The sequence below is a fragment of the Polypterus senegalus genome, chromosome 9 (assembly GCF_016835505.1).
Source record: "Polypterus senegalus isolate Bchr_013 chromosome 9, ASM1683550v1, whole genome shotgun sequence".
NCBI classification, from domain to species: Eukaryota; Metazoa; Chordata; class Cladistia; order Polypteriformes; family Polypteridae; genus Polypterus; species Polypterus senegalus.
The window spans coordinates 4,263,282-4,289,433 of NC_053162.1; the positions used below are offsets into that span (position 1 = coordinate 4,263,282).

General features: G+C 44.8%; 1 protein-coding gene across 2 annotated transcripts in view; it reads right to left on the reverse strand.

Annotated features, from left to right (window-relative positions):
• The window catches only part of LOC120535077 (collagen alpha-1(XI) chain-like), a 456,300-nt gene that overhangs the window by 15,900 nt on the left and 414,248 nt on the right, over positions 1–26,152 (reverse strand). Inside the window, exons 58-64 of one of the 2 annotated variants that reach the window (XM_039762625.1) lie at positions 24,200–24,307; positions 22,862–22,915; positions 18,755–18,790; positions 16,467–16,520; positions 16,060–16,318; positions 14,077–14,189; positions 1,777–1,845 (exon numbers count right to left, since the gene is read on the reverse strand). In XM_039762625.1, the coding sequence (XP_039618559.1) occupies positions 1,777–1,845; positions 14,077–14,189; positions 16,060–16,318; positions 16,467–16,520; positions 18,755–18,790; positions 22,862–22,915; positions 24,200–24,307 (693 nt within the window). Of the gene's footprint in view, positions 1–1,776; positions 1,846–1,900; positions 1,970–14,076; positions 14,190–16,059; positions 16,319–16,466; positions 16,521–18,754; positions 18,791–22,861; positions 22,916–24,199; positions 24,308–26,152 lie in introns of both variants that reach the window. The other variant, XM_039762624.1, reaches the window with a different exon arrangement.

A 26,152-nucleotide genomic window follows, 5' to 3' on the forward strand; every position in this document is an offset into this window, starting at 1 on the left:
CTGATTGAACGATAGGAGGAGAATGTTCTAGAAACCCCTTTGTTTGTGACTTGCTTTTGTTCTAAATTTCATTTTCATGTCTCGTCTCTCGTAAATGGTTTAATTATTCTCTGGTAAAACAAAAATCTGATAATTGCATTTTTCTTATTTTGTTTTTCCTGTAACACCAATCTAGGAATCCATTTTTTTTCTGGTTATGTTTGCTAACGTGTTCTCATGTTGAATGATGTTTGATGGCACAAGTCAGACTGTACAGGGTGGTGCAGGGAAACGGGACATTTTCTATTGATGTTCAATGCACAAAAAAAACATATATACTGCATATTATATATATATATATATTATATATATATTTACAAACATATTTAATGATAAAATATATTGTACAGGATTTGCAATTAATGATGGTGATCAATATTCATTTTATGTTTTGAAGGTGTTGTCCATTTCTCCGTACACATTCTGACAGCCTGCATTGCAATGCCAGCGATTTCCTCTTCAGTCTTTCTTTTTAGTTCCCCCAACGGTTGCAGGACGTGTGCTCAGTACAGATGTCCCTTAAGATGTCCCCAAAGAAAAAAAATCACAAACAGTGAGATCTGGGGATTTCGGAGGCCATGGAATGTCACCAGGTGGCACGGTGGCGCAGTGGGTAGCGCTGCTGCCTCGCAGTTAGGAGACCCGGGTTCGCTTCCCAGGTCCTCCCTCCTTGCGTGGAGTTTGCATGTTCTCCCCATGTCTGTGTGGGTTTCCTCCCACAGTCCAAAGACATGCAGGTTAGGTGAATTGGTGATTCTAAATTGTCCCTGGTGTGTGTGTGTGTGCCCTGCGGTGGGCTGATGCCCTGCCCAGGGTTTGTTTTCTGCCTTGTGCCCTGTGTTGGCTGGGATTGGTTCTCGTGACCCTGTAGTTAGGATATGGTGGGTTGGATAATGGGTGGATGGACGGAAAGTCACTATTGCGTGAAATGACGCGTCTTCCAAATAATCGTCGAATTGCTGCCATCGATTGTCGGGTTGTATGTGAAGTGGCTTCTTTTTTTAAGGCCAAATCCGTTTCTTCAAAATTTACGCATCCATGCTGCACGATCAAACGCGACTGTGGCGTCCTAACTGGTAATGCCGCTGAAATTCCCTCTGTGCAGCAATAAGCTATCACCATTCTTATAAAAGGCTTTCACAGCGCACGCTTGCTGGGCACCATTCCGCTGCTCCATTATAACTAATGGCAAGGGGCTCTAAACGAGGTCACGTTGGTCCCAAACAACTGCCAATGCCCCAGGGTCGCCAACACCTAGTTCCAAAATTTGCTGTTTCCCTGTGCCACCCTGTATAAAGATCAGTGTCAGATACTTTTGGATCATCCGAGATTTCAGATATTGGCCTCTTTTTTTTTTTTGTGTACCAAGCTTTGGTTATTTCGTATTTCAAGGACCGTTCATTGACTTGTGTTAATTGTGTTTGACGACAGATTTTCCAACTTTTTGGTTTGGATTTGGGCTTCATTTTCCCAGTCCCTTCCCATTCTGCCCATGTGGCCTTCCAATTTCCATCCTGTGTCTCCGGATGTATTACTCACCAACTTACTTCTGACGAGGTTTGGTTGAAAAATATAAAGCTCGAAAGTGAAAGGCTGCCCAAATATTCTTCATCTGATAAAGACACACCGAGAACCCATTGGCCATTCTTGAGCAAAAGAACAAGTGAGACATGCATTTTATTGAGCACAGCCAGTGGCGTGACACATGCACGACTCAAGGCTTGATGTGCAACTTACCAATGAGCCCCGCTTGTACTGACTATACCAAGTATTGGGCCGCTCTTTGGGCCAACGGGCCATTTTATTCTGTAAAATATAAAACTGGTTAAAGGAAGAGAACAGATACAGGAAGGTGGCTTACCAGTTTACCCCGTTTGAATTCACTGAACCAGGAGCCTGGATTTTCCTTTGCCCATGATGTGATTCTAGCCTGGTGTGCCAGATGGAACAGAGAGGAAGAAAAAGCCAGTTACATAGAGAAGGCGAGCCCCATGCCCCAACAATTTAACCCGCACATCTTATAGGGGAGACAGACGGGACATGCGAGGGGACAAGACACTTTGAAAAACAATAATGGAGGATTTCAAATGAAGAGAAGCTTTAAAGCAAACAAACTGAGCAACCTCTTGAGAGAAGGTCAGGAGGTGAAGAGTAAGCCCCCTTTACCCGGTGCCACCTTTGCCAATTCATTTTAGTACAAAAAAATTCCACACTAATACAGATAAGAATTTGGCTGTTCAGAGGGGACACCAAACTTATGAGGTTCTTCATTTATAAACCAGGCTGAGCCCAGGTGTGAACACAGTGGGTGCTCTCATAGCTGCCTACCCACCCAAAAGGATGTCAAGTTGGCCACATTATGAAGACAACACTTTGAGTGAGGACAGGTGAGTGAAGTCCTGTCTGCCTGGCTTATGGACCTGCCCGCTTCCAGTTCTATTCGAGTTGCCATGTCCCCCTTTCATTCTGTGCCATGTTAAGATGGCTACTCTTCTTTCTGACAGGTGGGTATTCATCCTTTGCTTGCCTCCTTCCCTTCCTTGTCAAGGAGTGACCGTTAAACCTCCTTGTCTCCAGGGAGGAATTTGTGCAGGGTGATCGCTCCAAACCAACCAACCAACCAACCAACCAACCAACTGCCACTCCCAGACAAACCACCCTACTCCAGTGCTGCTCAATATCCTCGGCAGCTCTGAGGTTTAAACTCAAGGCATCCGGATGAACAACTTCCTGGGCTGCAATGGCCAATCAAGGCTCTGATTGTAAGGGCGGCTTTACACCGCAGCAGGCCCCCGTCTCTCTGCTTCACTACAAGTCACTGCACCCACTAGTCTCTGTTAGGGAGTCAAGGCTTGGGGGGCTGTCAGATGGCAGGGCCTGTTAAAGCCCATTGTGGCACTTCATGTGTGATTTTGGGCTCTACAAAAATAATTTGTATTGTATTGTATTGCTGTGGTGGGCTGGCGTCCTGCCCCGGGTTTGTTTCCTGCCTTGCACCCTGTGTTGGCTGGGATTGGCTCCAGCAAACCCCCGTGACCACGTAGTTAGGATATAGCAGGTTTTATAATGGATGGATGGATGGATGTATTGTATTGAGTGATTCACTCAGGGTGATGCCCCTGGCAGCTTTGAGACTAAGTTGCCACCTCTAGATTGCAGAACAACCATCTCTGTCTGCAGAACTAAAGGAGAACTTCCTTGGCTACAGTGGCCAATCAAGATATTACCTGTGTTTGTGTTTTAATGGAGCAGCAGCCTTTCTCTGTATTTTTCTCTGTGCCACTACACTCGACCCGCCAAGTCATAGCCACCAAATACACTATATGGCCAAAAGTATTGGGACACCTGAATTTACATACACATTAACTTTAATGACATCCCATTCTTAATCCATAGGCTTTAATATGGAGTCGGCCCACCCTTTGCAGCTCTGACAGCTTCAACTCTTCTGGACCACAAGGTGTAGGAGTGTATTGATGGGAATGTGTGACCAGGAGAGCATTTTTGAGGTCAGGAACTGATGTTGGACGAGAAGGCCCGGCTCGCTCGCAGTCTCCGCTCTGATTCATCTCAAAGGTGTTCTGTCAGGTTGAGGTTGGTCAGGGCTCTCTCTGTGAGGGCCAGTCAAGTTCCTCCACACCAAACTCGCTCCTCCATTTCTTTATAGACTTTGTTTTGTGCACTGGGCTTGAATATGGAGTCGGCCCACCCTTTGCAGCTCTGACAGCTTCAACTCTTCTGGACCACAAGGTGTAGGAGTGTATTGATGGGAATTTTGGACCAGGAGAGCATTTGTGAGGTCAGGCACTGATGTTGGACAAAAAGGCCCGGCTCACTCGCAGTCTCCACTCTGATTCATCCCAAAGTTGTTCTATTGGGTCTCTGAGAGGGCCAGTCAAGTTCCTCCACACCAAACTCGCTCCTCCATTTCTTTATAGACTTTATTTTGTGCACTGGGCTTTAATATGGAGTTGGCCCACCCTTTACAACTATAATAGCTTCAGTTCTTCTGAGAAGGTTTTCCACAAGGTTTAGGAGTGTGTTTATGGGAATTTTGGACCATTCCTCCAGGAGAGCATTTGTGAGGTCAGGAACTGATGCTGGACGAGAAGGCCCGGCTCGCTCGCAGTCTCCACTCTGATTCATCCCAAAGGTGTTCTGTCAGGTTGAGGTCGGTCAGGGCTCTTTCTGTGAGGGCCAGTCAAGTTCCTCCACACCAAACTCGCTCCTCCATTTCTTTATAGATGTTGCTTTGTGCACTGGTGCACAGTCGTGTTGCCATCCGCAAACTTGAAATTGTCCAAAATGGCTTTGTATGCTAAAGCATTAAGAGTTCCTTTCACTGGACCTAAGGGGCCAAGCCCAAGCCCTGAGAAAAAACCTCACATCATAATCCCCCCAGTCCACCAAACTTTACACTTTGCACAATTCAGTCAGGCGAGTCCTGTTCTCCTGGTCAGACTCGTCCATCGGATTGCGTGATTTGTCACTCCAGAGGACATGTCTGCTCTGCTTGAGAGTCCAGTGGCCGAACTACTGCATCTGACGCTTTGCATTGCACTTGGTGATGTCAGGCTTGGCTGCAGATACTCGGCCATGGAGACCCATTCATTCCATGAAGCTCTCTCTGTATGTTTCACTGTTCTTGAGCTTTTGGTGGTCTGTAGATTATCGACTCTGCAGAAAGTGGGCGACTTCTTCACACCTCAGCATGCGCTGTCCCCGCTCTGTGATTTGATGTGGCCTACCTCTTCGTGGTTGAGTCGCTGCTGCTCCCAGTTGGTTCCACTTTTGTTCTAATACCACTAACAGTTGACTGTGGGATATTCAGTAGCGAGGACATTTCAGGAATGGACTTCTTGCACAGGTGGCATCCTATCGCGGTACCAGGCTTGAATTCACTGAGTTCCTGAGAGTGACCCCTTCTGTCACTAATGTTTGTAGAAGCCAGCAGTCAGCATGCCGAGGGGCTCAATGTTATACACCTGTGGTCATGGAAGTGATTGGAACACCTGAATCCAGTGATTTGGGGAGGGGGGGTTCCCAATACTTTTGGCAATATAGTGTATAATCTGCTGTGGAATTCACCCACAGCGTTGACCTGTCTTGTACTGATCACCCTCTGGCAGTTTTGGAAACTGAACTCAGGGGGCCTTTGGGATACAGAACAACCATCTTGACCAGTGGAGGTCAGGGAGAACCTCCTTGGCTACTGTGGCCAATCAGACATCTTAACTGCTAGTTCCTTTAATGCAGCAGCAGACTCTCACTCTCATGGGCTGCACTCACCCCTCCAGGTCACAGCATGTAATCCTTATATATAACTTGATACTATCCGTATGTATGGTGTTCACGTCAATACCTGTATGTTGTGTCAATACCCCGTATGTATGGTGTTCGTTATAAATACCCCGTATTTATGGTGTTCACGTCAATACCCCGTATTTATGGTGTTCACGTTAATACCCCGTATTTATGGTGTTATGGTGTTCGTTATCAATACCCCGTATTTATGGTGTTCACGTCAATACCCGTATGTTGTGTCAATACCCCATATGTATGGTGTTCACGTCAATACCCGTATGTTGCGTCAATACCCCGTATGTATGGTGTTCACGTCAATACCCGTATGTTGTGTCAATGTATGGTGTTCATTATCAATACCCCGTATATATGGTGTTTGCGTTAATACCTCGTATGTACGGTGTTCACGTCAATACCCCGTATTTATGGTGTTCACGTTAATACCCCGTATTTATGGTGTTTGCGTTAATACCTCGTATGTACGGTGTTCACGTCAATACCCGTATGTATGGTGTTCGTTATCAATACCCCGTATTTATGGTGTTCACGTCAATGCCCGTATGTTGCGTCAATATCCCGTTTGTACGGTGTTGGCGTCAATACCTCGACTGAATACAAGTTAGAACCCTGCAATGGGACTCTGCCTCTGTAGTTAGAACATAACGTGGCAAACGCAGACGCAGTATTGCATGATTGGCTAAGAATGTTTGAATGCTTCAGTGACACCACTGGATGGCCGAGTATAGTAAGTCAATGTTGGTTTGAGCAGATAACAGTAAGTTCGGTTGGTTTTTGGAACGTTGGTTTGGTGGGGCGTACTTTCCAGGCCTAACATCATCGACTGAATTAAACCCTTCGACAGCTCCAGAACCGTAAGTAATTTAGAACGTATCGCCATTTGCTTGGTACATCGAAATCTATCTTTGGGCAGTTCGGCTTTGGCATCCGTCGTTCTTACATCTATTGGCAAACTGAGTAATGACGGCTGGGTATTAACAACGGTCATTGTTTAAATTATAGCTGATCTCAGATCTAAAATGACCACAGCAACATAATTATTACTCCGACTCTGATTAGAGTCGTAAAATACGGTTTGTTTTGAAAATTTGTCTGCTGGAAAAAATCAAATGAGGTGCGCCGAAGAGCTGAGCTCACGTCTCGCAGCCCCGTTTAAACAGGAAGCTCGTCATTACGTCAGCCGAAAAGGTCTATTTAGAGCACAAATCAGTGCCACGATAACAAAATCATTTCAAATATTTTAAAAAAAGGAAAGAATTCTTTGTAGAGAAAGTATGGATTTCACAAACGTAGAATTTGTAATGGACTCCCAGTCGCTAGTAAGTATATAAGTTTAATATGTCACTGAGCTCTGTACAAAAAATATTTTATAAATCCACTCACATGAATAGCTAACGCAAGGCCAGCTTTAACACATAAGAGTTCACCACATAAGAACTGCTAGGCAAGCTTTTTAAGACAAGACAAGTTAAGGACAACTACAAAATGGGCCTTGTACCATTTCTGTGTGTCAGAGTCAGCATGGCATTGGATCTTCTTTTTCTTGTTTGAAATGGCATGATTTACTGAAATGGGGGCCTGAACGTGTAGAAAGGGTATAAAACCTTGGCACATTGCTGGGCACACCTTTGAAGCCGACGGACGGATGGGAGATAACGTCATCCGATCCGGAAAATCCTTCAAGCGGAGCAACGAAAATGGCAGACTCTACCCGAAATGTCTTGTCATGGCTGCCTCGTCTGTTATGCCGCGTAAACCGTCATTAAAGAAAGCTACAGTACGTTATTTCTCCTATGTGATTTCTTACCGCCGCATCACTAAGGGAGGGGTATCGCCCTTTTTATATTATATCGATATAGTTTCGGGTTATGTAACACGCCACCATTATAAAAAGAACTTATTCCAACCAGGGAGCTAGCGCCCCCTGCTGGATTCACAGCACCATTCGTCTCTGCTTAGGGATATGTTCAGGGTGACCCCCAAAGCACAAAGTGCTTCTAATCCCTGACTACTGTAGGATTTGAACTTCAGGGCTTTGGATTACAGAACAACCATCTTGACCCATGGAGCTAAAGGAGAACTTCCAGGGGTTCTGTGAACAAACAAGCCTCGTATGCAGCAGCCGGCTCTGTCTGTCTCTCCCTCTCTGTCTCACTAACCTCTCCACTCCAAATGAAGGCACCACTGGTTTCTGTTTAGTGATGGCCTCCCTGGCAGCTGTGGGAACTCGGGGCCAACCATCTTGATCAGCGGAGCTAAAGAACTTCCTTGGCTACAGTGACTAATCACAATTCTGACTTGTCGTCTTCTTCTTCTTCTTTAGGTTGCTCCAGATAGAGGTTGCCACAGCGGATCATCTTCTTCCAGATCTTTCTGTCCTCGTCATCTTCCTCTGTCACACCCGTCACCTGCATGTCCTCTCTCATTACCTTCTCTTAGGTCTACCTCGTCTCCTCTTTCCAAGCAGCTCTATCCTTAGTACCCTTCTCTCAGTATACCCCTCATCTCTCCTCTGCACAGGTCTAAACCAACGCCATCTCGCCTCTCTGACTTTGTCTCCCAACCGTGCCACCTGAGCTGACCCTCTAATGTCCTCATTTCTAATCCTGTCCATCCTCGTCACACTCAATACACATCTTAGCATCTCTAACTCTGCCACCTCCAACTCTGTCTCCTGTGCCACTGTCTCCAGCCCCATATAACATAACTGGTCTCACTACCATCCTGTAGACCTTCCCTTTCACTCTTGTCACAAATCACTCCTCGTAATGTCTTGTAACTGTGCGGATGCCTTTACACAGCAGCAGCTTGTCTCTCTGCCACCTCCTTGTTGGGGTCACAGCACCATTATTCTCTGTTCAAGGATTCACTCAGGACGATGCCCCCCTCTCTGTTGCATACCTCATGGCAGCTGTGAGATTTGAACTCTGGCCCTTTAGATTACAGAATAACTCTCTCAGCCAATGAAGCTAAAGGATAACGTCCTTGGCTGCAGTAACAAATCAAACTTCTGTCTGCAAGGGCGTCTTGTCTCTGTGTCTTCCTCTTTGTCACGGCAATGTTTATCTCTCTTGATCAGCGTGACTCCACCACTCATCCTTTGGTCACCCGACATTCAAAGTTGGTCCCCATGGGGGTCACTACTGCTGAGTGACTCTTAGCTTAAATGCATCACATTGCTTCATGGTGGTTACAGCATTTGCTCTCTCCTTTATTCAGGTGGGCACCCCCTATAACACCAGGTGAAAGCGGCCGTTTTAGGGGTCTACTCCATGGTTTGAAAAACCCACAAAATGTCATACATTCGGTGGAGATCTGCTGTAGAGAGGAGAGGAATGAAGGTCAGTAGGACCACCAAGACAGAATACATGTGTGTGAATGAGCGGCTCTGAGCCCGTTCGGAGGTCATGGAATGGTGAGGATAACATCAGTGATCAGTAGGGACTACTGAGCCCGTTCTTATTTATAATGGTGATGGACAGGTTGACAGACGAGATTAGACAGGAGTCCCCGTGGACTGAGATGTTTGCTGATGACATTGTGATCTGTAGTGAGAGTAGGGAGCAGGTTGAGGAGACCCTCAAGAGGTGGAGATATGAGAGGAATGAAGGTCAGTAGGACCATCAAGACAAAATATATGTGTGTGAATGACAGGGAGGTCATGGAATGGTGAGGATAACATCAGGGATCGGCTCTGAGCCCGTTCTAATTTATAATGGTGATGGACAGGTTGACAGACGAGATTAGACAGGAGTCCCCGTGGACTGAGATGTTTGCTGATGACATTGTGATCTGTAGTGAGAGTAGGGAGCAGTTTGAGGAGACCCTGGAGAGGTGGAGATATGAGAGGAGAGGAATGAAGGTCAGTAGGACCACCAAGACAGAATACATGTGTGTGAATGAGAGGGAGGTCATGGAATGGTGAGGATTACATCAGGGATCGGCTCTGAGCCCGTTCTAATTTATAATGGTGATGGACATGAACTGTGATGTTCACTGATGACATTGTGATCTGTAGTGAGAGTAGGGAGCAGTTTGAGGAGACCCTGGAGAGGTGGAGATATGAGAGGAGAGGAATGAAGGTCAGTAGGACCACCAAGACAGAATACATGTGTGTGAATGAGAGGGAGGTCAGTGGAATGGTGAGGATGAGGGGAGTGGAGGTGACGAAGGTGGTGGAGTTTAAATACTTGGGATCAACAGTACAGAGTAATGGGGATTGTGGGTGAGAAGTGAAGAAGAGAGTGCAGGCAGGGTGGAATGTGTGGAGAAGAGTGTCAGGAGTGATTTGTGACAGACGGGTATCAGTGAGAGTGAAAGGGAAGGTCTACAGGACGGTAGTGAGACCAGCTATGTTATGTGGGCTGTAGACGCTGGCATAGGAGACAGAGCTGGAGGTGGCAGAGTTAAAAATGATAAGATTTGCATTGGGTGTGATGAGGATGGAGAGGATTAGAAATGAGGACATTAGAGGGTCAGCTCAGATGGGACTGTTGGGAGACAAAGTCAGAGAGGCGAGAAGGCGTTGGTTTGGACCTGTGCAGAGGAGAGATGAGGGGTATACTGAGAGAAGGGTACTAAGGATAGAGCTGACAGGCAAGAGGAGAAGAGGAAGACCTAAGAGAAGGTTTATGGATGTGGTGATCGAGGACATGCAGGTGACAGGTGTGATGACGAAGACAGAAAGATCTGGAAGAAGATGATCCGCTGTGGTAACCCCTAAAGGGAGAAGCTGAATGAAGAAGAAGACTGTTAAGTGGCATGGACTGTGAAGACCTGCGCAGGATCAGACAGGAAGCCATTCAAACAAGACTCTCAGGGGAAGCTGCTCATTTTTTCCAGGATGCCAGACAGCAAAGAAATCCAAGATGGCGGCTACAGGAAGGAGAAGCTGTGTCTAGGCTGCTTTTAAATGATAGTATTAGGTGGAGCGGGAAGCAGCAGGTTAGGACAGCCTGACCATTGAACCCAAGCAGGTGGTATGGAAGAGCAGGTTGGAGCAGCTGGACGGCAGAATGGCACCCATGAGCAGCAGAAGAGAAGACAGGGAGCCGGCCACCAAAAGCAGGAAGAATACCCGGCACGGGCTGAGGCAGGACCCACAGGCCTAATAGATTGATCTCTTTATGCTTTCATAACCTTTGCACAATAATTGCTGCTTCTGCCAGTCATATAACTATCTGAAATCCCCCTAAATTCATACAAGCAACAAAGATGAATCCAATAATACATTTATTATTATTGTAAAAAGTTGTACAGTATATTCCATGACAGAGCCGCAAGAATATGGAGCAAACTGCAGCAGCCCTGACGCCAACCCTGGAAGGGATGCCAGTACATAACAGGGCCTAATTCACTCACACGCATTGCGCCCCTCCCAGTCACCGGGGCTTGGGAATTTAGTATCAGGTCACCCTAACCTGCACATCCTTGTTGTTTTGGGGGGGACATGCAGAGAAAACTCCAAAAGCAGCAAGGAGGAGAACATGCTTGGGATTTGAACCCAGAACGCTGAATCTGTGAGGCCACAATATACATAAACATTAATAAATATATGATAGCAAACGCAGTTACTTCATACGTCCTAACACGTCATAGCACTGGAGAAGCAGCAGGTTCCAGTTCAGGGTCAGGCATGAAGCGGCCCTGTAAGGGATGGCAGCCTAGCACAGTGCACACTCACTTGTATCGTCACACGCGCGCGTCTGAGGGTCTGCTGACGGGCTCTGTCGAGGTCTGTAATGACCCTCCAAGCTGACAGAGGGCGCCGCCACTAACGCTGTCTTCTCACTCTCTCCCTGCAGCACCGAAAAAAAACAAAAAAACGCCCAGTGAGGGCGCCTAACTCCGCCCCCTTCTGGTCCCCCAACCATAAAGCTGCCATTCCTGGAACACAGTGCTGCATGGGGCGAAAAAGCCAATCCTGGAAGACATGCCAGTCTCTCCCAGGGCGCATCCATTCACCTTGGGCCAATTTAGAATCAAGTCGGCCTAACCTGCACGACTGTAGGGGATACGCAGAGCAAAAAAGGAGGAGAAGGTGCATGGGGTGTTGAACCTCTGTGCCCACCATATTCACTTATATTGGGGCCAGTTCAGGGCAACCACATGTCTTTAGATGTCAAGTTGGGGAGCAGGCACTGGTACAGAGTGTTGCCGCACCCACCATACGACGAAACAATTCGGGATCCCGGTTGGCAACCCCGCGGTCCAGTCCCACCATCTGGAAATGACCCTTTATCTGCCCCACGTTGGCACCCTCTTGGCCTGGTCCAGCCCCTCACTCAGGTCCTCAACAATAAGAATCCTGTGAGCCGGATCACCCTCGGGTAATGGTGCCACAGGGCCGTAGCGCTGTGACTGACGGTCCCTCACAATGCAGGTCATGTGACTCATTCGGGACTCAGTGAGCAACACAAAGTCAAACCGGTGGTGCCCAAGGATTTTCCGAAGAGACGCAATACCAAAGGAGTCCAGTCTTGCAGCACTTGGAGGAAAACCCACACAGAGGGGATTTGCAAACTGTGCCATGACCACTGGAGCTGTGAGGGAGCTGGATGAACCACTGGGCCAGCACTAGGCCGAGATCCGCACACTTTAGAAGAGATGCTAGCCTGTGCCACGTGACCGTAGATATATATGGGCGGAGATGACAAATAAAAAGGTCGTTACAGTCGATTTTACATCAAAGTGCTAATAATGAGAAAAGAATTTCTTAATTCGTATCCCGTTCAGGTGTATTTATGGATTCAACTGCTCATCTGATTCAGGATACCTGAACCCATGCCAACATCTTGCAAAGTTCCACCCCCGCCGGATGGGGTGCCAGTCAGTTAAAGTCTAACCGGGCAAGTTTTAAACTCACCAGTTAGCCTAACATGGAGGTCCTCAGGATGTGGTAGGAAAACCACTGAGGCACGGCGAGGACATGCAGGGAGATTCACCTGAAAGAGGCCCCGGATATTCAGTTGTAACTCCCGTTAGGATGAAGCTATCTAAATCCGCTCTCCACCTCGACGTACGTGTAATCGATTGCATGACATGCCATGCTGGAAGTGGTTTTCCGTTTTCAGCCAGACACGTTTCGACACGGCGCTCCGTGTTCCTGAACGTATCGACAAGCATCCCTGGATAGCAGCAATTTCACGTTGGATGTTGTCCTTCAGATATTCCACAGTGTTGTTCCGGTAGACTTCACCTTTGAGCAGACCCTAAAATGAAGAGGTCTGGTGGTGTCAGATCTGGTGACCGTGGTGGGCAATGCCCCCTGTTTGCCAAAGAAAGACTGACTCCATTTCTGCCAGGCTCCTTGCCCAATGTGTGACTCGTTGCTCCATCTTGCTGGAAGTCACCTTCCGTTGTTAACTCGCGATCATCCAGTCGATTCTGATTCATCGCTTAAACGAATTGGTGACCCGATAGGTTCACACCATGAAGACGCGCTGCCCGATACCATAGACCACCATCCTGATGAGAAGTCGAGTGACTTGAGTGAAGGGGTACGGGCGGTAGGCACCCAGAAGTTACAAACGGCTGTCCATCCAATCATTCCGGCTTGTTGGAAGCTCCGTATACCGAGGGGCACGTTGCACGTTGTTTCGTTCAGATTGCTTCGTCTCAGTGAGAGTCATTACAGAATATTCGGGGGGCCTCTTTAAAGTGAATCTCCCTGTACAAGCCCCCTGCAAAAAGACGGAAGGCTGGGCTTTGCTCGCGTGACTGAAGGGGTGAGCAGCAAGAACACAAACTGCTCAGCCACTTGTTTGATATCAAATCAGAAAAATTAGACGATGGAGAGAGGGCAGTCGGCGGATACATTTGATGGGCATCTGACTTGTTGGAGAGATGCCCGCCGGATAAACTGTGCGTGTGCGTGTGTGTCAGGAATCATTCAAGTAGGCTGCATCAGACTAGTAGAATTCAAGAAATAACTGAAATTATTAAGGATCTTGGTGATAACTGACAGGTGATTTTGTCCTTAATTGATAACAGCAGAAGGCCATTAAGTGCCCTCCTAAGTAAATTACGGAATCAAGCAGCCCTGAACAAGCCAGCCTGTCACGGTATCCGAAGGCATCAGACGTTCTGTTCAAATCGATGCAAATGAACACACACTTCAGACGAGCTCGGGCATTTTAAAAATTCAGGGTTGGCAACTTGTTATCTGCAGCTCACAACCACATCCTTGGCAGTGATATGGGCATGGGTGGCATTTGTGGCAAAACACATTCACACTTTAGAAGCCGCTGATTTGTGGCGTTCAAACACATAAATGCAGTAAAGCACCAGATAACAGACACTGCAGTTTATTAATACTGAAGTGAAGAGCAGCAGCATCAGGGTGAGGCTATGGATCAATCGGAAGGCTGCCGGTTCGAATCCCGTAAATGCCAATAGGGACTCTGCTCTGTTGGGCCCTTGAGCGAGGGCCTTAACGTGCAATTGCTGAGTGCTTTGAGTGGTGAGAAAAGCTCTATATAAATGCAAAGAATTATTTATTATTAATTTAACAAACTTGTGCTTATTCTACATTAAGATCAAAGAAGGGGTTGGTAGTGAAAGGGTAATCAGGGCATCATGTGCCAGCAGATGTGTGCTCAGGGTCAAGCAGACCTGCTAATGAATGAATGAAGTCTGCTTGGCACCCTGAGACAGCACCCGCGGCCAGCAGAAAAGTGAAAGCAAGCCGGTCAATGACTTTAAAATGTTACTCACTCCTTCGGACTTCTTGTCTGGATAGATGCAGCTCTCTCCTCCAGCTGTGAAGTTACAATACACCTTGAAGGAATCTCGGGAGCAGCCCTGGTTGGGGTCGATCCAGTATTCACCTGTCATCCAAAAGTGACAACGTCAGGCATTTCACGCAGCAGTAACAGGAGGAGGCCATCGACACACTCACAAGACTGATCACAGCAGGGTGTGTGTGTGTGTGTGTTACGTATAGTTAGCAATCTGCATTTACGTCAGTATATGAAAGGCACTATATAATAATTAAAAAGGTGCCATATCAAATAAAATATAGAAATATGTGAAGGCCATCTTATAACAGAGGGATAGGAAAATAGACAGATGAAGGCCACTCTGTAATACATGGACATGAAAGGAGATGTACAATGTACAATAGAGAGACAGATGAAGGGCACTCCACATAAAAGATATGTGCATAGACAGATATAGGAAAAATACTATTTAACAGAAGGGTATGAATGGTACTATTGGATAGATAGATAGATAGATAGATAGATAGATAGATAGATAGATAGATAGATAGATAGATAGATAGATAGATAGATAGATAGATAGATAGATAGATCTAGAACAGCACTATTATAAAAAAAAGATATTAGATTAAAGATAGATAATAGGTAGATAATGTAAACTTGATAGATAATAGATGAATTGGAAAGATACAGTACAATAGATATATTGTGTAACAGATACATGGATGTGAAATGCATTATATAATAGATTGATATTTGAAAGTACTATAAAGAGGTATAAAAGGCACAATACAACACAGATTGATACAAAACATTATATAAAAGATAGATACATAGACATATGGATTATTTGCAAAACAGTATACAATAGACAGATGAAAGGCACCATATAAGACAAGAGATGAGAGGCATTATATAATGCATTTATATATAAATGGATGAAAGGCAGCATATTAAAGATAGCTGGATGAAACATTTTATATAATAGATAGATATGAATGGCAGTATATAATAGATGAAAGACACTATATAAAAGACAGATATTAACAACAGTATAAAATATGTAGATTTAAAAGGCACTATACAATTGAAAGACAGATATGAAATGCACTGCATGATAGATAGATAGATAGATAGATAGATAGATAGATAGATAGATAGATAGATATGAAAGGCACTATATAATAGATAGATAGATATGAAAGACACTATATACAGTAAAAGTTAATATGAAGCCAAGTGTCAGCCTGACATATTGTCTACCCGCCCGCCCACTTGATCCATAGACCTCTGCAGCGTAGAGCAGAGTTTTTACTGGGCCAGTTCAAGTACTGGTGGACGCTCCATTGAAGGTGACTGCTGTACTTGTGAGTTTTTTTAGAACAAGTCTGAAACAATGCATTGTCTTGACCCGTCCTCAGTCCAGCAGTGATGGTCTCCCTGATCTGCTCAATCCCCCCTTGCTATTCATAACCGAGGCCCACCACTCTTACACATGCAATGTCTAAGGTTGGGGATGTGAACTTTCTGGAGGTCTGCATCGATGGCACTTTGGGGTCTGATCACATTGCTTTAGCCGTCTCACTCTGTCTTGGCCAGCCTCTGGACTGCCAGGGAGCCCTCGCTCTCTAACTCTGAAAAGGGGCGTCACTGTATGCTAATTTTCAAATGTAGTACACCAATGAGGACAAGTGCATGCACATTTCAACACTAGGTGGAGCTTTTGGGTGTGTCAACACTCTGGTAGACCTCTACAGACCTCCCTGCTCAATCGTCCAGTACCACCAGTCATCAGGGCCCAGATCTGAAGTTGGTCCCTGGAGATTTTAGGCAGGATTGATGCTCAGCTGGGCCTCCATGCCATTCATTTAACTAACCTCAATTTAACTAAGTCATTTCCCAGATTTGAGACTTATACTTGTGCTTATATATGTGCTCTGTAAATGAGTGTATTAACCAAACGTATAGGACACTATACCGTCTGGGAAGTCTGGGTGGCACAGCTGCAGGTCCTTGCACGTGCGCGCCGGGTTGTTCTGAGTACCCAAGGGATGTTTCATTTGTTCAATTTCCAGCTTCAGAGAGTTGAGAGAGCCAAAGATTTCCTCCATGCCATCTGCATAGTCCATGTAATTTTCAGAGTTGCCTTCATCCATCAGCTGGCTGGCATCAATGTTACGCTTGCTTCGCTTGGATGATTGGATGGGCAGCGGATGAATGACATCACCGGGAGGCCCCTAGAGGAGAAACAAAACCGTGGAGGGCAAAATAATCAAGTCATGGCAAGCAGCTTTCGTTACTTTGAAAATTAAGGCATAGCCCATGAACTGGGCATAAGAGCTGCAGGGCAGATGCCACTCCAGATAAGACTAAGAGGACACTTACCGCAGGACCTGGAGGTCCGGGCACTCCCGTTTCACCCTTGGGGCCTGTTTGACCCTAATTAGAACGAAATGAACAGCATTAGTGCCGTAGGATAAGAAATGTGCTCGGCAAGAAATTAATGATGCTCTCGCTATGATACAGATGGCTGAAGGGGCAAAGGGGACAGGGATTTGTCACAAGACACTTTACTTCTTACAGTTATGTAATTATTTAAATAGTTACACTTTTCTAATAGCACCTTATTATGGTAAACTAAACTTCAAAGCACCGCTGCACATAAGCATATCCTCAAAAAATGACAGCGGCATCGAGTGTTACGATCAGAGCCAGATCCACCATGGGACCCCCTCACATGTGGCTCATTCACAGTAAACAATCACACCCTGAGGGAGAATACAAGGAAAGAGCCACTTAAACACTGGGAGAACATGCAGACCCTACACAGACAGACACAGGCGCAGGATTGGAAACTGGGACACTGGAATGGTGAGGTGGCAGCGTGGCCCACTGTGCCTCAGTGACCCAATACATATTAATATTACACATAGTTGCCACATGGGGGTGCTTAACCTCAACAAAATGCCGGCACAGTCAAAATAAGGGGTTAGAAGTGTAATTGACTAAACGAGACACAAAATACAAAGGACAGGGGGAAGACAATAATAATAATACATGCTATTAAAATAACACATTACCAGTGCTCAAAGTGCGAGGTGTGCACACTGCACAAAATGGACAACGGGATAGCAAAGCTCTTTGACCAACCTACACACTCACCCAGGTACTGAAATATCAGTGAAAAGGCTCTGTCCCACCTCCCAGCCTTCCTCTTCCTCCTCCTTCACCGGGTGGTAAGACCTTACCTGTGCTACTCACCACACACCATGTTTCTCAGACTGAGGAGGTGAAAGACCCTTAAAGGCCTTGTGCCAGTTTGACGGGGAAGACTTCCAGTTCTCCATTGTTTAAAATGGAGACACTGGCACACACTACATTTCCCAGCAGCCTCTGTGGTAACTTCAGGTTACAGCAGCAAAGTACTGATGCTGCCTACTAGTGGATGGGAAAGATACAGCACCCTTACAGCTATCTTGGGACAAAATGGTGTAAGCATGGGATAGATAGATAGATAGATAGATAGATAGATAGATAGATAGATAGATAGATAGATAGATATAAAAGTCACTATATAGATGATAGATAGATAGATAGAGAGATAGATAGATAGATATGAAAGGCACTATATAATAGATAGATAGATAGATAGATAGATAGATAGATAGATAGATAGATAGATAGAAGGCACTATGAATAGGCACTATATAGATAGATAGATAGATAGATAGATAGATAGATAGATAGATAGATAGATAGATAAGAAAGGCACTATATAGATAGATAGATAGATCAGGCTCTTTCTTTTATTTCCTATCATGTTTTCTATTTAAAATGTCCTCATTAGGGGTTACTGCCTATTGTATGTGCCATGTGTTAGAATGAAAAGTGCTGTGCACCTTATAAATACATGAGACAAACGGCGTGGGTGTCCAAGCTGGCCTTCATTGTCCTTCTTCAATCTCCTAGATTATGTTGCCATATTCAGAGAACCCAAAATGTGCCAGATGTACAAAACAAAGAAGAAAAAAACTTGGCTGATGATAACTAAGCAGTCAGTCCCAGTAAGGCACTATAAAGGCAATACAGATATACTTGTACTGAAGTGAGATGAGTTTTATGGATAGCTGATATGTTCAAAGGAATTCATGTCATACTTATAGGGCCACAGCCTGTCCCAGTGGCATTGGGTGCCAGGCAGATCCTTACCCTAGACAGGACACCAGTCAACCTGTGGGCTCAGAACTGGATCCATGAAGCAGCAGTGCCAACTGCTGTGTTCCTGTGGCTTGCACACTACGTACCGTACATGTTAATAAGTGTATCTGACACGTATCTCATTCTCAAACCGGACTGAAACGGAGCCCAGAACCACCATGTGGTGCAGAGAAGAACCACAGCGAAGGTAACCCACACATCCACCCTCACTCGTGCCATGCCAACTGAGGATAGCCAGCCACAATAACCTGCACATCTTTAGGACGTGAGCAGAGGCTGAACTGCCAGGAGGAGAGCCACAGGGTGGCACAGGGAGTGCATGCGGGGTTAGTGCACAGGAGCAGAGAGAGGCGTTTATGACAGCCATCAGGTTTCTCATATTTTCAGTTTCATTCAGAATGTTTAAACACTCGACATATCCACAAACTTAACATATAATGAATTTTTTTACATACCGATGAACCCTTAGCACCTTTAGGACCGGGTGGACCCTAAGAAGAAAATAAAATGACATGTTAAATCACATTAATGGTCATTAAACAGTTGCAATATTCAATTAATCATTTCATCTTTTTCTTATATTGCTAACAAATTTATAGTGAAAAAAAAAAGGCATGGCATAATATTTACAAACTGTAATACGCCTCCTTAAAGTCTTTACACCTCCCCCACTTGCCAGTCCGTGCCCACATTTGACTTACTGTGTACAACAGTGCCGGTACCGTCACCCGTTAACCTTCATACTGTAGAATGGAGCCAATGGAACTCCAGTTACAGTGCATTCTGGGACAATACTTAAGACAATACAGAGAAAGGCGCTATATACAAATTCACTTTTTGCGGCATCTACAGGGCTAAGGGTCTGGACTGCAGCTGTGATGGCGGTCAGTTCAGCCCTCGTCTGACTTGCTGTATGTTATGGAGCAGCGCAGCTCACAGGCACTTCATGGCCGCCGCAGCCTCAGCTTGTGAACGAGTCCATTGTCTGCCAGTTCATGGCCTTCCATCTGGAGAGCTGACAACTTTTCCTTTTATGTTGAGATTTTCTTTTAAAATAGACATTCTAAATACCACAACACATTCATTTATTGTCTGATTTCTCATTTTATTTGAAATTCATTAATTTATTCATCCATTCTGTGATGAGATGTTTGCTCTGAGGGTGTTGATGGAGAAGTTTAGAGAGAAGGCCAGAAGGAGTTGCATTGTGTCTTTGTGGACCTGAGAAAGCATATGACAGGGTGACTGAGAGGAGCTGTGGTATTGTATGAGGACGTCGGGAGTGGCAGAGAAGTACGTAAGAGTGGTACAGGATATGACGTGTGACCGTGGTGAGGTCTGAGGTAGGGGTGACGGAGGTGGGATTACATCAGGGATCGGCTCTGAGCCCGTTCTTATTTATAATGGTGATGGACACGCTGACAGACGAGATTAGACAGGAGTCCCCGTGGACTGTGATGTCCGCTGATAACATTGTGATCTGCAGGTTGAGGAGACCCTGGAGAGGTGGACATATGAGAGGAGGGGAATGAAGGACAGTAGGACCATCAAGACAGAATACATGTGTGTGAATGAGAGGGAGGTCAGTGGAATGGTGAGGATGAGGGAGTAGAGTTGGTGAACGTGGATGAGTTTAAATACTTGGCATCAACAGTACAGAGTAATGGGGATTGTGGAAGAGAAGTGAAGAAGAGAGTGCAGGCTGGGTGGAGAAGAGTGTCAGGAGTGATTTGTGACAGATGGGTATCAGCAAGAGTGACAGGGAAGGTCTACAGGACGGTAGTGAGACCAGCTATGGTATATGGGCTGGAGAAGGTGGCACAGGAGACAGAGCTGGAGGTGGCAGAGTTCAAGATGCTAAGATTTACATTGGGTGTGACAATGATGGACAGGATTAGAAATGAGGACATTAGAGGGTCAGCTCAGGTGGGACGGTTGGGAGACAAAGTCAGAGAGGCGAGATGGCGTTGGTTTGGACCTGTGCAGAGGAGGGATGAGGGGTATACTGGGAGAAGGGTACTAAGGATAGAGCTGACAGGCAAGAGGAGAAGAGGAGGACCTAAGAGAAGGTTTATGGACATGCAGGTGACAGGGATGACAGAACAAGATGACGAGGACATAAAGTTATGAAAGAAGATGATCCGCTGTGGCGACCCCAAAAGGGAGCAGCCGAAAGAAGAAGAAGATTCTGTGATACTGTCACATTCACTTTTTTAAATGTCAGTAAATCATTCATTTTTTTATTAATTCATTGATTTGTGCTCTAACTGCGTTTAAGATTAATTTATTTGTTTGCTCATTTTGTCATTCTGTCCTTTTCTAATTACATTCATTCAGTAGTTTGTAATTAAGCGACTCTTTTCCATTTCATATTACAAATCGATTCATTCAATCATTTTCTTATCTCATTTCAAACGGATCAATTCATTCATGCATTTTGAATTCAGTTCAAATGAATCGACTCATTTTTTTAATTCGCATTTTAATCTTCTGATTTCAGGTGATTTTTTTTTTTTTCATTCATTCCTTCATCTTCCAATCACCTTGAAATGACTTCATTCAGACATACACTTGTTTTTTAAGATTACTGCTGAATTTCACTCATTTTCTAAGTGATTTGCCAATCAGTAACGTATTCATTCATTTACTGGTGTCAACCATTCAGTTTTTGTCATCTAATCATCCATCCATTAATTGTGTCATTTCATTCCAAATTCACCCATTCATTTCCTTACTTTAATTTAAATCCACTAATTTTTTTTTTTTTTTAATCAAATAATTGTGTTCATTTCCTTTCTGATTTCAGATGAATTTCACTCATTCATTAATTTATCTTCCAGTTTATTAACAATTCATTCCTGAATGCACTGAATCAAACACAGATTACAACTATCCATCCATCCATCCATCCATCCATCATCCAACCCGCTATTTCTATCTACAGGGTCACGGGGTCTGCTGGAGCCAATCCCAGCCAACACAGGGCGCCAGGCAGGAAGCAAACCCCGGGCAGGGTGCCAACCTAAGTCAAGTCAAGTTGGAGAGCATGCACTGGTACAGCATGTTGCCACACCCGCTACACAACGAAAAAAATCGTACAGACACATCGTCCAGTCACGTGCGCCAGGCAGGAAACAAACTCCGGGCAGGGCGCCAGCCTACCACAGAGACTACAACTAACATCAATCAATCAATCAATCAATCAATCAATCTCAGTCCATTCATGTATTCGTTTCTGATTTATTTGACATAACACAAAGTATTAATTCATTTTCATGGTTTGGATGCCATTCAAACATTTCTTTATTCACTTAGTTCATTCATCCATTCATTTATTTATGTTCTTATTTTATTTAAAAATAGTTATGAATTTGGTGATTTTTGAATTCATTTTCTTACTTCATTCTAAATCCATCTATCCAAACAGTCATTCATTTTCTTATTGAATTTGAAACTCATTCATTCATTCATTCATTCATTCTAAAGTCAATGAAGCCATTTTTGAATCTGTATAAATGTTTTCATTTTTGATTAAATACATTTATCCAAATTATTATTAATGAATTCATTGATTCGTTCCTGCATGCATTCATTAATATTCAGGTTGCAGTAACATTTCCTAACTTATTCGTTCACTTTCTCATGTGATTCGTTCATCAGTCATTCATCGAGCCATTCGTGCGTTGATTCATATTCTGATTTGATTTAAACCACTACATGTATTCATTCGTTCATCCATTTTTTTTTTCTTATCTTCTTATCCGAGCTGCAATCTGTTTATTCTGATGTCAGTTAAACAAAATGATGAGTTTTGCTCATTCGCTCATTTATCTTCCAATTCTTTCACGCACACCTTCATTCATTTTCAGATTGCAGTTCAATTTCATTCATTAGTTCTTCTATTTCAAGACCATCTGACATTCATTCATTCACTCATTTAGGACTTCATTTTTTCATTCCACCTCACCTCTGTAAATATGGCCCACCCGAATGCCCAGAGTGCCTGTAGTATGCCATGGGGTGGTGCCAAGTATGGAAAGGTGTGATACAAAACCACGAGACACCCACACTGTAGAAATGCGTGAAGAGCACCCCTTATCTGTGACCCCCCGAGTCTTTATGATTTTTCAGGGCTGGTGGCTCTTTGTCTGTCACTTCTCTGGGGTTACTTACTGAAAACCCACCACGGACATTCTGTGTAGCCCGGGATGAGCTGCACCAGCTGCCCGGGCTCACATGTCAGAGTTATGTAGGACGCAGTGCCATCCAGGTGGGCAAATCGCTCTAGATATGATCGTCAGCTAAATAAGTAAGAAATGTTAACATCAATGTTCTTCACCCACTTCTTACACTAACAAAAGTGCTAGAAATCTCTGGGAAGTGTTGAATGATGATGGCACTTACGCCACGAGGCAAGAAAAAAGCAGGATGTGTGAAATGTGGCAGCTTCACCCACACACACGACACGACACAACACAACAGTGATTGGCATCCCATGACGGCCAAAAGTGACAAACATCCACAGCACTAGAACACTACAAGGAAGTCAAGCAATCACTTACCGGCAGTCCAGGGGGGCCTGGTGGGCCAAGTGGACCAGCAGGACCAGCAATGCCCTATAAATGAAAAAAAAAAATCAGTCAGTCAGTCAGTCAGTTATCATCCAACCCGCTATATGCCAGCACAGGGTCACGGAGTTCTGCTGGAGCCAATCCCAGCCAACACAGGGTGCAAGGCAGGAACAAATCCCGGGCAGGGTGCCAGCCCACTGCAGGGCACACACACACCCATATGGGACAATTCAGGATCGTCAATCCACCTGACCTGCACGTCTTTGGACTGTGGGAGGAAACCCACGCAGACACGGGGAGGACATGCAAACTCCACACAGGGAGGGAGGACCAGGGAAGTGAAACCAGGACTCCTTACTGCGAGGCACTACCCACTGCGCCACCGTGCTGCCCATAATAAATGTTTCCATATTTTTACAATTTAACAATCTACTGAGTTAGTATGCCCATTAACACTTGGATTGTTTATTATTAAATGATGTTGGACTCATCTTGTTTGTAGGTAACACAAATTCTCCAGTCACTCCATTTTATAATCTGCTTATCCAGTTCAACATAATGGAGGCCAGAAAATATGACTGAATCCAAGCCATCCATAGGACACACAGACACACACACACAGAGCTGCCAATTTAGAGGGCACCATTAAGCTACACATCTTTGGCATGTGGTCAGAAACCTGAGGCTGACACCAAGAGAACATACAAACTCATACAGGCAAGGATTTGAATCCAAGGCACGGGGACCATGATGCATCTGTGCTGTGCCATCCTATATTATATTACAGCATCACAAACTCAAGTCTATTTAGTCCAATTTGTGGTCATAGATGTATGGAGCCTCTCTCTGCAGCACTGGGCATAAGGCAGAAAACAATTACTGACAACAGTGCCAGTCAATCATGGCATTATATTATGTCATGCCATGTCATTTTCTAACCCACTCAATTCAGACCACTTGTGGAGCAGTAGTGACAAACCCAGAATCAGTCATATCCCGGGTCACTGGAAGCAGAAAGATAATAATTCTTTGCATTTATATAGCACTTTTCTCACTATTCAAAGCGCTCAGTAATTGCTCAAGGGCCCAACAGAGCAGAGTCCTTTTTGGCATTTACGGGATTCGAAATCGGCAACCTTCCGAATGCCAGTGTAGATCCCTAGCCTCAGAGCCACCATATTGGGAGACGGGGGGCAAAAGCAAGCAGAAGTGATGACTTGGAGCTTCTAGACGTTTTGTCATTCTGGGATGTGTGGAGTAAAGACCCCAGGGCTACCAGGAGGTGGCACCGTGACGGCAAACAAACGTCTGAACTAGGTGGGCACTTACAGAATCTCCCTTTGGACCATGAGAGCCCTGAGGGCCCGGAAGACCTCGGTCACCCTTCTCACCCTGCTCTCCAGAAGGCCCAATCATTCCAATTAGGCCGGGGTGACCCTGATGAGAGAGAGAAAGAAAAATAAAAAAAAGAAAGTCAGATTATTTTATAAGAGGCATTCTGAGTTCTACAGCAAAAGTCATTCATTCATCAACTCTCCGACTTCAATTGAAATTCAGCCATTTTTCTATTTATTTTCTTATTATTGGAAAAAAAAAAAAAAAACAATCACTCATTTTTTATTCTTTCTTTGAAATGCAGCATTCTTATTCACCTTTAATTGAAATCTGTTTATTTGGTCGCTTTCTCATTTCATTCAGGTCTCTCATCCATCCATCCATTCATCAGCTCATTTCAAATCCAGTCATTCATCTACCCAACAATTTCCTAATTTCAGATCAATTTCATTCTTGTATTAAATCGGGGCATTCACTCAATCAAACTCTTATTGTAGTTGGTCACTTCATATTTCATTGATTCATTTCATAATTTCACTCATTCAATCATCCATCCATCCATTATCCAACCCACTATACTACAGGGTCACGGGGGTCTGCTGGAGCCAATCCCAGCCAACATAGGGTGCAAGGCAGGAAACAAACCCCGGGCAGGGTGCCAGCCCACCACAGGGCACACACACTAGGGACAATTTAGGATTGGCAATCCACCTAACCTGCATGTCTCTGGACTGTGGGAGGAAACTGGAGCACCCGGAGGAAGCCCATGCACCCCTTAAATCATCCATCCATCCATTATCCAACCCACTATATCCTAACTACAGGGTCACGGGGGTCTGCTGGAGCCAATCCCAGCCAACATAGGGTGCAAGGCAGGAAACAAACCCCGGGCAGGGTGCCAGCCCACCACAGGGCACACACACTAGGGACAATTTAGGATTGGCAATCCACCTAACCTGCATGTCTTTGGACTGTGGGAGGAAACCCAGGCAGACACGGGGAGAACATGCAAACTCCACGCAGGGAAGGAGGACCTGGGAAGTGAACCCGGGTGTCCTAAATGCGAGGCAGCAGCGCTACCCACTGCGTCACCGTGCCACCCTCATTCAATCATGTATTGAATCAATCTCTAATTACAGTTCAATTTCATGTATTCATTCACCTTCTTATTACAGTCATTCATTCCACTTATGATTCATTTATTCATTTTTGAACTTGGTCATTTATTTGCTTACTCATTTACATATGAATGAACTTGTACATTTTCTGATTTCAGTGGAAATGCGTCAATTCCTTAATTATAAATTCATGTGCCCATTTTCTCAATTACGCCAAAATGTTTGTATTCCTTCATTCATTTCCAACTTTTTAAAATCATTCATTCCTTCAATCTCCAATTCATTCAGTTATCTCTCCTCTGATGGCATCCGTTCATTTCTTCATTACTTCATTTTATTATTTCATTTGAACGTCATCCATTCATTTTCAGTTAAAATTCAGACATTCATTAATGAATTCATTTTGGTTTTGAATCACCCTTTTGTTTAATTTCTGTCACACACGTGCGCATGGGAAACAGAAAAGGGCTTAAATAACAAGAATTCTATGCCAGACTTCGGCAGAGTGTGCTAACTGTCTGTTTCTCTCAGTCTCTTGTAGACCATTATCGGGGAATGATGATGACGTCACTTCCGGTCATGAAGATGTCACTACCGGTGTCGATGAAGACGCCACTTCTGGCTCTGGGGCCAATGAAAAGGTCACTTCCGGTCATGAAGACGTCACTTCCGTTTTTTTTCCCGGATGCCGGTGATAACGACACTTTCAGTCATGAATGCGTCACTTCTGGTTCTGGCACTGCTGACGTCATTTCCCGTCCTATCTGTTAAAACCGCCATCTTGTCTCAATGCAAGTCAGTTGTGTCTTGGACTTACGCATTTAAAATC